The sequence below is a fragment of the Podarcis melisellensis genome, assembly GCF_964234715.1.
Source record: "Podarcis melisellensis genome assembly, chromosome: 1".
Taxonomy (NCBI): domain Eukaryota; kingdom Metazoa; phylum Chordata; class Lepidosauria; order Squamata; family Lacertidae; genus Podarcis; species Podarcis melisellensis.
The window spans coordinates 106288438-106305748 of record NC_138528.1 but is presented as its reverse complement, the minus strand read 5'-3'; the positions used below and the strand labels follow the sequence as shown (position 1 = coordinate 106305748).

Genomic DNA, 17311 nt, shown 5'->3' with positions numbered 1-17311 from the left:
ACCACCACACTTATTTGTGTAAGAAATAAAGCTCCCCCAATCCCCTCAGAAGGTGTCCTTGTGTTTTTGTGCCCCTAGCCATCCTTACCGTTAAATTTCCAGCAAGAGCTACCTGCCAGAGCGGCAGCAATTTTCAAGCGCTCCATAGGAATTTTTATTTAAGGGAGGGGGGACCACTGGCTTGGAAACCACCGTGGCAATTAAGTGGGGTTTCAATCAAACAATTAATTAATTAATTATAGTAATACAGTTCTATCCCCCTTAAAATCAATGTGAAACTCCCTCAACAACCCCCCAAATACAAATGGTATCATCAGGGCAGGATTCCAGCAGAAGGATTTAACCCTTTCCTCCCTTGTTCACATTGATCTTTAATTGCAGGAAACTGCTGTTTTTGACACCAATGCAAACAACAGCTTCAGATGAAGGATTTCTTCAGGACCACAGGGGGGAGGGGTTAAATACCCACCAGGCCTGTTGTGATCCTGAAAATTGCCACTCATTCCCCAGCTTATTCTATTTGTATCTCTTTATATTAAAAAAAATAATGAGCAAATTAAATCCAGGATGCAATTAGCATCCCGTCTGGAAGGGACCTCACTCATTGCTGGAAATCTCCTCTATAGCATCCTTAATATCCACCCAACTATCCCATAAAAACATCACAAGCTTCACTGGATCAGACCAAGACACAATGAGCTCAGGCTTCTTGTTGTCTACAGTAATCAGCTGGATGCCCCTATCAATAAATATGTGGAGACAGTCGTGACCAGTGCTGTGAATAGGTGATTTTAGATTCTGGACTTAAAGATCTTAATGGTTTTACAAGCAGTGACCTCTTTTAAGGGTTACTTCAAAATGTGGCAAACCAACCCATGTTTTGCTGAATTGGGGGGGTGTCCTTCTGTTCATTCTGCTGAGCAGGGCACTTGACATTTGCCTGAAGGTCCTGCCCCAATGGTGCCCCTGGTTATGATTTTTGTCTTTAGCATCTGACAGACATTTTCAGAGCAGGTATAAGGACAGCAGAGTAAAATATTAAGCTGTAACCATTGAACCTTCATTGGCATAAAGGCACAGGAGGTTATCTACAGTTTCCTAGACATCATTGAACATATTCACAAATAGCAGAAGGATGACTTTTTGTTGCCGTGAGCACAGAGAGTTTATAGCGCAGAACTGCATCATGGTCCATTTTCTCACCTTTCTAGCTGCTGCCTTGGCCAGAGGGCTCAAGCTACATCTACAGTCAGTCTACATCTGAAATGTTGTTGCTGTTGTTACCTTCCTCCAAATATGTGAGAATGAGAAAGTTGGGGTTTCTACACAGTGTCCTATCGCAGGGTTAGCCAATGGGACTAGCCAACACCTCCAGATGTTTGGGGGCTGAAAATCCCATAAGCCCTAGCCACATGGCCTGCAGTCATGAATGCTGGGAGTTGTAGTCCCATCAAATATGGACACCCAGCCCTAAGAAATGATACTTTCCACAGAGCTCATCTAAAGAATACTGCTCAGTAGGACAGGAAAGCACACAGCTCAGTTGAGACAAAATGTAGTAGTTTTGCTGATTTCAGCAGGAAAGCCAAGGACTGTGGCAGTCATATATGCCCACTAATTTTCAAGAAGTCTGAACTCTGCCTTTGAGACCATTTGGGATTTTAAAAATGCACATCATTGCCTGGTTTGGGAGGGCTGTGTTTTGCAGCACTGCAGGACTATTTCAGAGCTGACTTTATGATCTGCTTCTCAGATGACTTGGCGTGGATGGGCGGAAGCCAAAGTGCTGTAATTAGAGATCAGTGTTGTAAATTAACTGTTCCTAGCCCAACATCTGGAATAGTTTTCTCTGAAAACAGCATGCAGGTCTGAGTCACACTTCCCCTTTTTTTAAAAAAAATAAGCACAATACAAAATAGATTTGTTCCCTTAAAAAGTGGAAATATGCAAATTTCCATGGAGAGAAATTAGGTGGTAGTAGTAGCAGGATCAGGAAGAAAACTGAAATTTCCACACCAAGGGAAGTTGGATGGAAGAACTTAAGGAAATAATTGAAACTCCCAAAATGCCCAACAGGATTGGGGGTGGTTTCTTTGCCATATGTGCAACACTGCCATTTCTTGCAGAAGATAGAAACAGGTTTATCCCTTTTTGCTGCACCATGCAATGTTTGGGGGTTTGGTAGTGGTGGTGGTGGGGAGCAGTGGTAGCATTTATCCTGCTGTGCTTTCAGCAAGTGTATTGGTGGCCTCTGCAATGATTGAAGTTCTCCTCCCTCGGCTGAGCCCAGAAGAGTGGAACCTTCGCCTCATTCCATTTTCTGATTGTCCTGTTGAGCATCTTCAGACCAATTGCCCACAAAGCACAAGGGGAGATTAAGTTACGTATTCTGTTTTGCACCCATCCTAAACTTGCAACAGCTCCTTCTTGCAGGAAAACCAGGAAAGCTGTCCTGTTGATATTGGTCAGGATCTGTGCCCTCAGATAGGGCAACATAGCAAATATCATGCAATTCTTTCACCAAAGGTTATAAGGATTAGATTTAAAGGTACCAAGGAGAAGAGAAAAAAACCTTATCTGCCATATGGCAGGTTCGATCCATTCTGGATGGACTGGCATGCCTGAAAATTTCATCCACTTCTGTCAAAGGGGAAGGAAAGTTACAGCAGGGTGGAACCTGAGCTGAATCATTCACCCCAAGTTCTCTGTAACTTCTTCAAGATTCTCTGGACACCAAATCAGAGTCTGAACCAAACTTGTGGTCAGTCCATATATTACAAGGGCTATTATCCACCGTGGAAGATCATCAGGGGAGGGGCTTTTCAACCTTTTCCGCTTCATTGTTTTCTTTTTTCCTGTGGAAAAAACCCACAAGTGTGTGCATTTGATTTCAGCAGAAAAACCTCCAGTGGCAAAGAGTTAAGAAATTCCTCCCCCACAGATGTCTTTCAAGGCAGATTTCAGCCTTCATGGGTACATTAAAGTATCCTGTATAGGAAGGATGGGGAACATGTGGCCTTCCAGTTGTTTTTGGAATTCCAGTTCCAATCATCCTCAGTCAGCATGCCCCATTGTCAAGGATGATGGGTATTGGGAATTCATGGTGGGGTCAAAGGTTCCCCATCTGTAAGGTTCCTCTTACTGATCTCTTAAGTTTCCCTCTAAATAGCACTTTCATGGCCCATCCTCCCACTTCCCCGCCCCCAGCCTGACAAACAGCACCTTCTTGTTTTGCATATGATTGCCTTTATCATATGATCTCCTTCTCTCGTGCGGTTTGTTCTACCCAAACCTTTCCAGTTAGACAAACAGCCTTTCATTGTGTTTGCTGTGGTTAAAAAAGCACAGAGGCCTGACAATTGGCATCTTTGCGGAGTCTTTGCGAGAGAATTCCCCCTAGAGAGCTATGTGGAGCTTGAGTTTCAGTTTCTGCTATGAATAACTCCACTTGTGGTGTGTAGATAATATGCTATGCTGTGTTTGTCAGTATATCTGGGTAGGGGTGGGGGGTGGGGAGATTAGAGCTATGCTAAAGTGAAGCTATTAGAAAAGTCCACACACCACACACCCCCCCCCCCGAAGCTTCATGATGCAAGGCGGAAGAATGCATTAAGAAGGCAAAGGGTTTCTTTTGAATTCCTGAGTTTCATGCAGCTACATCTGATACTGTTTATATCTGAGTACTGCTGACGGGGATGTGCACGAGGATCTAATTTCTCTTAGACTCATAACTGTAGGTGGGTGGTAATTACAGGTCTCTCTAACGACTGCTGCCCAAACAAATCCTCTCCAAACTTAAAAGCAAATGGACAGGAACAAGATAGCTGTTGGAAGTAACTCCTTGAGGATGAGAAGTGTGGTGGAAGCAGTTTTGCCACAGCCGCTCTGCCTTCCTTCAAAACAAATTCCTTAGGATGCAGAAAATGTATGTCAAAATCACTTTCACTGTACTTGTGTGTATGTCTCAATGAATATTATTCAGAAGTGCCTATTGCACTTGATCATTTAGTGTATTTCCACCCCAAATATCAACATCAACATCCTCAAAAATGTAATTTTTTTTGAGGGCTAAAAAAACAACAGCCCCACCCTGACCCGCAAAAGGCAGATAAAGGTCACATCCACTTCATACATTATTATTTTTTGGAAATAATGTTTATTAACTGTTTTCTTGAATTACAAAAGAACGTTCATTGTCTATCACACATTTAAACTGCATGGCTTGCCTCCAAAGAGTCCTGGGAACTATACAAAGCTGTCCCTTCACAAAGCTACAATTTCCAGCACCCTTAATGAACTACAGTTCCCAGGATTCCTTGGGGGAAGTTGTGTGCTTTAAATGCATAATCTGGATGTGACCTTCATGAAGGATGTAAGGTAGATCAAGCTAAAATTACCTTTCCCCCTTACAGAGCAAGCCTAGGCATGTTGTTTCATCTTATGATAACACACAAGTTCATCACAATTTGGAGACAGGCGAATGTGAGCAAATGTTATTTTTACATCTGTGGCTGGTAATCAGAGAGTTGGACTGAATCTGAACCCAAATGAAACTCGACTGTAGAGAGACTGGAACTGAAACAAAATCTAAACCCTCACGGTTGCCTTGAACTCATGTCAGGATTGAACACAAAACCAGTTCATAATAAGCTGTTCTGTAAACTGTCTATTGAGTGCAGCAAGAAAGGGCTTCTCTATCTGTGCGTGTCTCTTCTAACCTGAGAAAAGCAGTCAAATAGACATTATTTCCCTTGGAGAAATGCAAACAGGAACAGAAGACACCGATCTCCTGTGGTTCCTTTCATCCCAAGGACAGGCTGCTTCTTCATCTGCAGTCCTAGATTTACCTGGAAGTAAATTCCATCGACTTCAGTGGGTCTTACTTCTGCGTAGATGCATCTGTGAGGACTACTTTGACATTTCCTAGAGCCATACTACTAGCAATAAACGAAGCATGACTGAGGTTTCAGTGGAAAATGTCTGTTATCTCTTTCAGACTATGACCTCAAGCCACTAAATTCCAGGAAGCAAACATATTGGTCCTCATCTAGATCTCTTTTAATAATCAGCAAGCCTCATCAGCAAAAGTGATTGTTAGAATTTCCTTTCTAGATAAGATCAAGGTTTATCAAGTTCGCCTTTCTGTGCGACCTTTTTGCAACTCAGATGCTGTTGGAGACTCACTCAAGCAGGTCATTCAAGAGATCCCAGAGGTGCCTGTGCTTACCTGGGGCTCAGTTTCCTTGGGTTGATGGTCAAAGGAGACTGTGGTAGGTAGGTTTAGGGTACAGGTGGCGACCATTTCGCACAAAGGTTGTGTTCCCAGCCCTCACACACATTGGTGGAGTACATATAAGTGCACCCCACTCTGGCCCTGTTCCACCCCCATTCTGCTTTCTTCCAGGTTCAAAAGGACCTGTGTGGTGGCAGTTACACGTCAAATGGACACACCTAAAATGGCCGCCAGCTGTATATGGATTTATTAACGCACATATAAAACCTGAGCATGGGGTGGAAAGAGTCACAGCATAAACACTCCAACAGATCTTGCTTCCCCATAAGGTTTCCAGGGAACCTGTCCACACCACAGCTTTGCAACGAAAACTACAGATAAAGATGAGCCTCTCTGTGTCTCCTTTTCTCCAATGTCATCCAAACTCACATACGAAACAACTCAGCTATGGTTCACCTAACTTCAAGATGCTATCACTTCCAGCCAGGTGTGGGGGTGTGGGGCAAGTGCCTGCAATATCTTCAAAGAACATCATTCCTCATTGTCTCCAGGCCAACATGGCCCTCTCATTAGGATACTAATGGAGGAACTTTGCTGGACACTAGCTGGGCCAAGTAGGGTCAGACCTTAGAGGACATAAAAATAGCATGCCAGATAAGATGGAGAGGAGACATGGATGAGTCAGTAGCCTAGTTGTACATTTCAAGGTGCAAGAGGCCATCCAGACATCCTCCATAGTCATGCCTCCAGGGAGAGTGTAAAAAACACAAAAACAAAAACCACTCATGGAACTGTTTTCATCCATTACATTGGACTCTGGTGACAGTTTCGGAATAGCAGGCCAGACTCAGTCTCAAACTATACTAATATATCACAGGCAACAGAAAAGCATGGGAGCCTCAGCATCACCTCACTCAATCAACAGGACAAGGAGGGTCTGTCAGTCATCCTTGTGATGGCTTGTTCTGGAACTGTGAAGGTGCCCACCAAGTACCATGGAGAGCTCCTAGTGAGCCACTTTCTCTGACAAGGATTGGAAGTGAACTGAGGTCTTTTGAGCCTCTGCTTCCAGTCCAGCCCTCCTAGGCTCCACCCCCTTCAGCAGAACTAAGATCGCTGGCCTGAAGATGGGCATGTCTGCTGTGCTCTGTGGCTTTCTGTCTGGGGGCTGTTGGGCTGGGGTGGTAGCATCTGGTTCCTGAGGCTCAGGAAAAGGCACCTGTGAGGGTCCTGGTTCCAGTTCAAGAAGCTTGGGTGCTGCAGCATCTCTTTCAATGAGTCAGCCTCAGATATGGTGTTTCCCTGACCATCAGCAGCAGGCTCAGAACCAGTAACCCGAGCTGGCTCATTAACTGGCAACACCATATACTCCAACTCAGTGCCCTGACTCCTTCTGGACTCTGGAGTCATGACATCATCATTGCTGGCCAGGAGAAAGTCATGGAACTATGTTCCTCCATGCTGGCCCTCCTCTACATCATTACTTGTGTCCGGAACTGGGTGAGTGGTTGTGCAGTTGTTCTTAAAGGGCAGAATGGAGAGGTGGCAGAGGTAGTGAGAGGTGACAGATTCTTGAAGCTCATAAAACAAGGAAATTTCTGTAGTAAATTATTAACTTTTCTGTTTATTCTGTTCTGTTCAATACCTACGTACTTATTGAAGAAGAGCAGGATACAAACACTACATAACTAGGGAGAAACCAGTTTTCCAGAAAGTGCCAATTTATTGATTTTAGTACACTTATTTATTTATACCCTGCCTCTTACCATAACATGCGGCTTACAGATAAAATCAGAATAGCTTAATTTGAGCCTTTTTTTAAAAAAAAGATCTTGATAGCAAAACAAAGACAAAGGGAGGGAGGCGTCCTGTTCCGTTCTTCTTTGTTGTGTGCCACTTTTTAAAAGACAAATCTTTAATCTGGGATTTTATCCTCTGGGCAGGATGAACAATGTTCAGCTATCAGGATCCACTGCAAGATGAAGGGAGTGGGGACAAGGGCAGTTCAATTCATTCTGATTCCACTGATTCCTCCTAGATGCCTCTACCCCTATGCACTGAGCTTCTCCCTCTCTCTCTCTCATTTTTGCTACCACTGTGCAAGTGAGACTTCCCCAGAGCAAGGCACCACTGAAGAGCCCTACAGACACATTGCTGACTGTTTTGCTGCAACAGAAAGGCAGTGGTGGTGCTTCAAGAGTGGTAAATGGTGGACTACAGGTGGGTAGTCCGGTGAGGGGACGTCCATGCACCTCCATTACACACCTACAGCAAAGATTAAGAGGTGGGTGGGTCGAACAATAGACCCTCATCTGCTCCCAAAAGTTCTGAAAGCCCTGAAGTTTGTAATCATGCTCTCTACCCCGCCCTGCCTGAAAGTGCTGTATAGTTCCCATTAGAAATCACTGCAGAATAATAATAATAAATATTCCTGGCGTATAGCTGACAATTAGATCCTAATGTGCTCATGTATTTGGAAAACCACCTTCTTTCACTCACTGATCCCACCCTGGTCAATTGAGGGTTGCCGTGTCCCACAGTTTAGGAAGCAGCTCCCTACAAAAAGTACAGAATGTAATCTGTTAGTTTGCAAACAAAGGATTCAGAGATCCCAACTGAAATGTCAGGATGCCTATTTTTTGGAGCTTTGCCATTAATATCAGTGAAGAAGAGGAAACAGTTTGACATTTGGCTCTTACATTTTTTGCAGACCTGCAGAAATCTCTTCCAGGATAAAGGGAAACAATGGACCCTTGTTTGACCCAGCCTCATTTTTTGCATTAAAACACGGGGACACCATGAAAAATGCAGCAAGGCACTACCTGGAATGTTTCATTTCATAAAGCTGGTGGCAGTTAAAGAAAATCTGACTAAAAATATTTCTCACAAAAGATGCCCCCCCCAATTATGTCTTTGCATCTGAAGCATTCCTCTACCTCATATGTTCCTTCTTTCAGGGTTTTTAACCTCAATGTATATTTCAATACTAATGTGCTTCTTACCCCTTTTAAGTCACTATTTATCCTGCATCTTTTCAGAGATAAGCGCTTTTGCTTCATTTTTGTTAAGGCATTTTATAGGGCGAACCTATGCCTGTCTACTCAGAAGCAAGCTGCATTTAGTTCAGTGGGATGAGCTTCCAGGCAAGTGTGTAAACGTTACTTGCCAGATTTACCAAGGCTTTGCGCTGTTTTGTAGTGGGTGATACCTGCTGCCATTCTGTTGCGGTACGTATCTGAGAATATGCAAGATGTGTGCTGAGGAGAGGAAAAAAACTGGGGTCTCAAAGCTGCTCCCCCACCAGCTCAGAAGATAAGGTTTGGTGCACACATAATCCAAGGCACTTGCATCACTTGACAGAAAAGCAAATGGCGAAGGAAAGATTTTTATGCCTCAGCTATAACCTGGAATTCAACATGCATTAGGTTACCCAGAAAGCTGGAATTTGATGAGCAGATGATCTACACACATCATTAGAGAAATGAACTTTTTTTTTTTTTACATTTATCAGCAAGCATTTCAGACATGAAGTTTACCTGATAAGAGAGGTCAGAATTCCGAAACAGGTCAGAATTCCCCATTCCCCCAGCACACTATGAGCATTATAATGTTCCATTGTACTTTCCCTGCCTGTGTGCCATATAGTGTGTGGTTTGAGACGGGAGCTCTTCAATCATAGGGACTTAACATAAGAGGTAGCCTTTGAGTTTTGCCTATTAATTCACTTCAAGGGAGGTCCTGATGATCTGAATAACAGAATTTGCATTTTAGTGCCCAACTTTGTATGGGGGATAGTGAGGGGCAAACCTGTCAATTTTGGTTTCTCATTTTTCTAATCTTAAAACCAATCCTCCACATTCCTACATCAATTTGTGAATTCTTTTTTGTTTAAGTCCTCATGAAAATTCACCTGCAAATGTCTCCTAATATGTTTGCATGTAATTTTGCCTAATACACACATTTTTGCAAAGTCGTTTCCCCTAATATGATGCTTTTTAATATTATTTTTGCTAATACTTGCCTTTTATGCACACTTTGCCCTGGCACATGCATTTTTGTACACTTTTCTTGGCACTGTGAAATTCAGAAAACTTGAGAATTTAGAAGGGCGAATGTGTTTTAGCTTGCATATTGTTTTGGACAGGGAAAATGTGAACTGCTGTGAAGTGAATCAAAACTCTCTCCTATCCCTGCTGAATTAGCCAGAATGGAATCTGGTATTCCAATGGAATTGCCTTTGGAAGGAGAGAGGGGAACAGGGAAAGCTCCATCTAATAGTCTTCAGTGCCCTTTTTCACTTCTGTCCTCAAGTCTGCATGCATTTTCTGAAATACTGTGCTACAAATTTAAGGCCACCCAGTAAATTATGAAAAGAGTGAAATGACATTTGAGTAGCAACTCTTGAAAGCAGATTTAAGCAAGCATCTATCTGAACTGGTTTACGGTTGTGCTTAAGAGTAAGGGGACAAGTGATGAGCCTGTAACAATGTATTTCCAGTTCCAATTTTTATGGCTCAAACACTGGACAGATAGCAGAAAAACAGGAAATGGCACCCGGACCCACCATTTCTAAAAATGAATAATTTCTGAAACATGAAAAATTTGAGAAAATGCTTTTCATTTTACTAAAACTCAGTAAAAATTGCACAGGTATTCGCTTCAGTTGCCCTGAAACTTGCTCATTAGGAAATACAGTGTGTATCTCATAGGGTTAATTTTTTGGTACCATTTGACAAGAAATGTATTTTGATAATCAAAAAAGTAACCACAGCAGAGGTTTTATATTAGAGATGCATTTATCTTACGGAGCTCCTGAATGACTAAAACCATTGTTGCCACTGATATGAAACAAATGGAGCATGCTAATCTTCTGTAAAGTGTGGAGAAATCACATTTCCTCTAGGTTCATTTGCAAAACCCGTTTATCATCAACACCTGTCTATTACTGTGCATTCACTTCTATACCACAAACTAATATTAAAAAAAAATCAGTGTTGTGCAGAATCTCAATTAAAAGCAAAGCAACATAAATTAAGCAGAATATTTTAAAGACACAGAAACAAAAAATGAGTCATCTGACAAGAAGGTTATAAAAATAATGCATCATTTTTATAAGAAGGCTCTCTTGTCTCGAGCTCATTGCAGGTGATTTCATTAAGGAGAGTGTTACATAAAACCTGTTTCACTATACTAAATGATTCCTTGTTGGTGACAGTCTGATGCTGCCAGGTGTCATCGAAATGTACCTTTGTGGCAAATTGAAGGATCAAAGTGCAGCATTAAAAATGGGGCTGCGTATACATGAACCTGCTTGCAACACAAAAATGTAGCTTTTCTCAATCTGGAATTGTTCGCACTCATTCTCAACATACCTGCTTTTAATCTAGGTTGATTCTAGATCAGGCTTCCTCAAACTTGGCCCTCCATATGTTTTTGGCCTACAACTCCCATGATCCCTAGCTAGCAGGACCAGTGGTCAGGGATGACGGGAATTGTAGTCTCAAAACATCTGGAGGGCCGAGTTTGAGGAAGCCTGTTCTAGATCCAGCCATCCACACAGGTGCTTGTGGTTGCCTGATACATATTTGAAAAACCTTCCTTTGATTAGGTGATGTCTTTTTCTCCTTGCACATGCCACAGGTGAACAAAGTTGGGACTGTGAGCTTGGAATATTCCCACATCACTGGGCAGGTGTGGGTACATCCACAATTGCTGGGACCGCCTAAACCTTCTAAGTGTAAAGAAATGATGTTTTAAAATGCCATGCCATATTATGCAAGCACTGGACTCAATATATCGTTCTTCTCCTGTACAAGGATATGAGTGTGGCTGTATGTCCAGAAGGATAAGAACCTTCTTCCTTCTTTTTTTGTCCACTTCTTATGGATGTTCACATTGTACATTCAACAAGTGTACAATCTGTGTATACAAATACTTGAGCTGTACATTTGTATGGCTATTCACATGCAGTGTTCAATTACTGTGAAGTATGTGTATGTGTACAAAATAGCTGAGCTGAACAAATCAGTAAGTGTACTCTCTTTCACACAAACACTTGTACACGTGTAGCTAGTGAGTTTTGAAATAAATCTCACTTTTGCATCTCTTCATAGCATTCTGAATGCCAGTTATTTTTTTAGGTAATTAAATGAAATGGAAAACTCTTCAAAGCCTCTCGGTGATAGATTTTAGTTCTCATGATCAGAATGGGTTCTAAATATTTTTCTTCTTCTCATTATTAAATCCTGATTTTTCAAAGATTTTTTTTTTAAGCCATATGCTTATTTCCTGGCAATGAACATTTCTGCCTATGCCTTGAATATATGGGTGCTTGCTTTGAAAGCTTTTAAGGGTGCAGGAAATTGTGCCTTTTGTTTACCCACATTTTTCCTATCCATTTGGACATTATTAAAAAATGTTCATACATGCCTTCCCTCATAATGAACAGCTTTGGACATGGAAAAAGTAATCAGCCCTTTGTCATAACTTTTTGGCAGGGTGAGGTGGATGGGGGACGAGAAACAACAATCGGTGCAGAGGTAAGTGAAGAAATCTCGAACTTGCTGAAAGATTTATTGCGGCTGAAACAAACCAACTTTTCTTCCTGTTGGCGCTTATTATCAAATTACAGGGCCAATACAGCTCTGACCAGAAAGCAGCTGCTTCCACTCCTGTTTTTTAAGGGCTGATCATGATGGTGACTGTTAAACAGAAATTTTACAAAAGCCACCAGGCATAACTTCGACCTTAATCTGTTTATCTACCATACCCTCGAAAGGCATGGAGCGGCAGCAGCAACCGCCTTGGCCGAGTCTTTGCCACGTACGGCAGCGGCGGCAGCAATTCCACACACTGCTGCCTATTGTTATATTTTACTAACCACTGCTGCATGGCGGGACATCTGACCTCCAGCTGAAAGTAAAAGGGAAAATCTGCCCAGCTACTCAATACATTTTCCAAGACAGCTGTGTAAGAAGGCCAGAGTTAACCATGAATGGACAACTGGATTTGAGTGGAAAGCTCAAATGGGTGATGATATTAGAAGAATTCCCATTCACAATGAGGACATCACCTATGACGAGTTAGTGCTGATGATGCAGAGAGTTTTCAGGGGAAAGCTTCTGAGCAATGATGAAGTTACAATAAAATACAAAGACGAAGATGGGGATCTTATAACAATCTTTGATAGCTCAGATCTTTCTTTTGCAATTCAGTGCAGTAGGATACTGAAATTGACACAGTATGTGAATGGGCAGCCAAGGCCTCTGGAATCTAATCAAGTGAAATACCTCTGTCGAGAGCTGATAGAACTTCATAACAAAGTGAATCGTTTGCTGGATTGCCTAGAGCCCCCAGCTGAACCAGGACTTTCCACAAGCCTCCCTGAAAATGATGTTGCAGAGAGTAGGGAAGATAAGCCTGCTACTACTGACTCCACTGTCAAGCCCTCTACTCAAGTTATAGCAGCAAGTATGTCTGCTTTTGATCCATTAAAAAATCAAGATGAAATAAAAAAAAATGTCATGTCAGCATTTGGGCTGGCAGATGATCAGGTTTCGAGACCCCCCAGTGCCCCTGTAGAAGAACGTTCCGGAACACCCGATAGCATTGCTTCTTCATCTTCTGCAGCTCATCCACCTGGAGTTCAACCACAGCAGCCACAATATGGAGGAACTCAGCCACAAACTGGTCAGATGGAAGGCCAGATATATCCACAATATCCACAACAAGCTGGATACCCTGCTCAGCAGCCTCACCCTCAGCCACATTGTGGTATGCAGTATCCAGCAGGCTACAGCCAGCAGACTGCTCCTCAACAAGCACAGCAGTTCCAAGCATACAGCCAGCAGCCCTCACAGGCTCCAGCTCCTGGGTTTCCTGGCCAGCCTCAACCTCAGCAGCTGCCAGCTCAGCCTCCCCAGCAGTATCAGGCAGGCACCTTTCCTGCACAGAACTACACAACACAAGCTTCACAGTCGGCCAGCTATAATGTGACCCCAGCTTCGCAACCTCGAATGGCTCCCAGCTAGCCAGGTGCTTATCAGCCAAGACCAGGCTTCACTCCACCACCTGGAACTACTATGACACCCCCTCCAAGTGGCCCTAATCCATATGCACGCAATCACCCTCCTTTTGGCCAGGGTTACACCCAGCCAGGTCCTGGCTATCGATAAGGAAGCTGTGCTGTTGACGGGCCCCAAGTAAGTCCAAGTTGTTGCCGTTGCTATTCCATCCATACTCCAAGGTTCTTTAACTAAAATATGGAAACTAATGAAAGGCAGAATATTCTATGGTATCACTGTTGCTATATAATTTGCTGGGATAAATGACCAAATTAATCTTGTTTCCTGCTTTAAATTGTATTGGCTTTCTAGTTTAATACTGGAAACACTACCTAAATGTTTGTAAAGTAATGACATTCTGACTTGCCATATTAAACTACTAGGTGAAAAATCTAGCTGTGCCAGCTAGAGACTTCATTTTCTCAAGATTTCAATTACATGCTTTTAGGCTGCAATCCTGTACACACTTCTCTGGAAGAAAGCCCCACTAAATTCAATGGAACTGTATGGAATTGCACTTTTATCTATTGGCACTTATTGCTTTCCCCTCTGTGGGTTTTTAGGCAGCATTATATTCTGTGCTTGCTTTAAAAACATACAAAAATACCACAAACTTTTAACGAGTAAAAAGGGGGGGATTCTTAATCTCATTTTGCTGCTGCTTTCTGATTTTATCTTGGCTGTAATAATATATGGTCTAATATCATATTGTGTTGTGACCCACCCAGAAGACTTAATTGAATGGCCAGTATCCTAATGTCATGTCATAAATAATGTGATGAATAGCTGCCAACCCCATGTCACCAGTTTTTAATGTCACAGCACTCCTGACTAAACAATATCCTTTTGATTGTACAAGTGCTAGAGGCAAATACACCAATTTACAAATGAGGATTGTAATCTATGTTCTATGGTAGTTATTAGGAGAATAGGAACAGGGGATGCATTGATCAATTAATGTGTGTAAGACATGATCTTACATATGTCACTTTCATCACTCTTGCATGTCACTTTGCATATGTCATTTATTTCACACGTGCCATTTCTGGTTATATAACCATTTCTTGCATGTGTCATTTTTATAGACTTCTCAATGTGATGTATAATACATTATCTTGCATATATCACCCCACAAAGTTATTCTGAAAAATGTACCTGGTTTTTATACTTTTCTTTTCAAGCACATACCTATTCAGAGGGTTGTGTTCTGTTAACATTTCTCAGGTATCTCAATTACTACTTTTAGGGAACTTCAGACCCTTGGACTCTGACATCTGGAATATCTATCCCTACCACCATGTACAACTCAAATAAGGTGCAATTCAGGAGGGGGAAATCTAAAGCCAAAGATCATTTTAATGTTTCTGCTACTGAAAGCTGAAAAACTGAAGGCTGTGTTTCTGTGTTTGTTTTGTGCAACCAAAATCCAATGTGGGGAATCCCCTCATAATGAGACAGATTCGTACAGCATAAACATCAAAGAACTTCCTCTGTGATTCATTACATGGATTCTGTTTCCAGTGGAAAGAAGTATGCAGCCTCTTCTTAATTATTTATCTTCTAAGTTCCTCTATGCTAATCTGCCACAAAATTATAATAACAAATACCAAATACAACAAATACCCTTGAAGGTCTTATCATCTGAACCACTGGCTAGTGCACTACAATTCCCATCATCCCTACTAGCTAGGGATGACAAGAGCTGGAGACCCAACAGCTGGAGAACAACAGCTGGAGGCACAAGGTTGGGAAACACTGGGCTAGAGCAAGGTGAATCTCTCACTCACCTAGATCTCTGGCTAATAACACATAGCTTCTGCTGGGGGGGGGGGAGGAACCACCAGGAGTTGCACTCCCCTATTTTCCCCTCCACTACATCACAGCCTTTTGGGATGCAGGTGTTGCTGTGGTCTAAACCAGTAAGCCTCTTTGACTTGCTGATCGGAAGGTCGGCGGTTCAAATCCGCATAATGGGGTGAGCTCCCGTTGCTCTGTCCCAGCTCCTGCCAACCTAGCAGTAAGGGAGGAAGCCCGTGCAAGTAGATAAATAGGTAGCACTGTGGTGGGAAAATAAACGGCATTTCCGTGCACTCTGGCTTCAATTGCACCAGAAGCAGCTTAGTCATGCTGGCCACATGACCCGGAAAGCTGTTTGTGGCCTGAAAGCAAGATGAACGACACAACCCAATTGTCGCCTTTGACTGGACTTAACCGTCTAGAGGTCCTTTACCTTTTTTCCATGACAGCCTCTAACTCCATGATCATTTCAATTGCCCATAAAGATGCAACTGAACTGAGCTCAGAAGAACAGCTTCTTAATGCCATGCTAGCCAAGTCTACTCAGTCTTGAGTCCCAAGTGGGTGGAGGACTGGAGCCTAAGAAGAAATAAAAAAGAGAAAAATTGTCCAGCAGCACCTGATAGACCAACTAAGTTTGTTCTGGTACAGCTTATACCAGAACAAACTTAGTTGGTCTATAAGGTGCTACTGGACAATTATTTTTTAATTTTATTTCTATTTCGACTGCCTCAGACCAACACGGCTACCTACCTGAGTCTGAAAAAGAGAAGTCAGCCAGGCCCTCCCACCTCATTTTAGAAACCGAACATAGGGGCGTGGCCCAGTCACCTGCACGCCTGCGCAGAGACTTGCTCCTTCCTTCAACTCACGCGCCAAATCCGGGCCCCCCTCACCTCAGCGCCCGCGCTTTGAGGTCCTCCGCTTCGCACAAGCTTTCCTCTTGCTTTACCTCAGGCCAGCTGGACTGGCGCCCACGTGGGGAGAGACTAGTGTATCCCGCCCAAGCGCTCTGTGGGCGCCTCGCCTGCCCGGCCCTCTCTCCTCACGCTGGGATCCCCCGCCCCGCCCAGCCGCCGACTCCCTTGCCCCGCCGGGCTCCTCCCTCCGTCCCGTGCGCCTGGCTGCCCGTCCCGTCCCGAGCGTGAGCGTGTTTGTGTGTGACAGCCGGGAGGTTTTTGCTCCCCGCTTGGAAACCTCGCTAATATTTAACGGGGCGCCGCGGCCGCTGCTGCTGACGGAGAACGTCTGCATATCCGGGAGCAAAGTCTTGCGCGCTTGAGGCGAAACCCTGCACTTCTAGCGCTTCCTCAGCAGCTGCTGTTTCGCCCCTCGTCCAGCTCCCGCAATGAAGGTGGGTAAGGAAGCGAGCCGTGTGGCCCCGGCGGCAAGTTCGGCCGCTTCTCTGGCGCGCGGGGCGACGGGAACGCGCCTCGCCTCGGCCGCCTGACTAGGCTGTTCGTGGGCGAAGGCGGCGGCGGCGGTGGCTCGGGCGCGCCTGGAGTTTGGAGGCTGCCTCAGCCTCTCGCTCCATTCCGGGCGCCTCGTGTATCTACGCGCGCGCGCGCGCGCACTCCCCCCCCCCCTCCCTGGAGAGAGATGCTGGCTGACAGACGTACGGTCCTCGTTTTCCTTCCTCGCCAATGAAAGCGCAAGGTTTCCCGTGGTCGCTCCTGGGGCTGGGCTGCGGGTGCGGATGCCATTTCAGGCGCGTAAAACACAAATAACCCCGAAAGTCTGCAGAGAGGGACTGGGGTGTTTATACTTCTGAAGTAAACATCAGGGGAAACTTTCTGGAAATAACAGCTGTTGGGACAGAGGTTGCATGGCCATCTGTCATGGATGCTTTTGCTGAGATTCCTGCATTGCAAGGACTAGAGATGTGTGAAGACCTGGGGAAGTGGGGGATGGAAGAGAATTTTTTGAATGGGGACAAGATATGCCCCCAAAACCCAAGCTGAAGAGCCTCCACTAGTTACAGTAGGGATGCAGTTTGAAAGCACACCAGTGCAAGTAGATAAATAGGTACTGCTGCGGCGGGAGGGTAAACGGCGTTTTCGTGCACTCTGGTTTCCATCACGGTGTTCCAATGCACCAGAAGCGGTTTGGTCATGCTGGCCACATTAATAAGTAATGGTAAATGTATCAGTGTGGTGCAAATGTGAATCAGCACATTTTCTTTAAAAAGACACAACCCTTTAAGAAGGCCCCATAAATG

The 17311-nt window shown here is 43.9% G+C and overlaps 1 protein-coding gene, 1 long non-coding RNA gene and 1 pseudogene across 3 annotated transcripts in view; 2 read left to right on the top strand and 1 right to left on the bottom strand.

The window, feature by feature from the left end:
- Positions 1-6936: 6936 nt before the first annotated feature.
- Positions 6937-16153, bottom strand: LOC309380307. Its single transcript, XR_014172822.1, has 2 exons — positions 15990-16153; positions 6937-7498 (listed from the first exon to the last, which is right to left on the bottom strand). It is a non-coding gene; the product is annotated as an uncharacterized lncRNA (long non-coding RNA).
- On the top strand, positions 12024-13677 carry LOC309380054 (protein TFG pseudogene; annotated as a pseudogene). Its single transcript has one exon. The product of its transcript is annotated as a protein TFG pseudogene (transcript).
- A 125-nt stretch (positions 16154-16278) lies between the features above and the next one.
- DPP4 (dipeptidyl peptidase 4) overlaps positions 16279-17311 on the top strand; it is a 48958-nt gene continuing 47925 nt past the window's right edge. Inside the window, exon 1 of the mRNA XM_081928940.1 lies at positions 16279-16447. Coding sequence (XP_081785066.1) covers positions 16442-16447 — 6 coding nt within the window. The 5' untranslated portion in view covers positions 16279-16441. The remainder of the gene's footprint in view (positions 16448-17311) is intronic.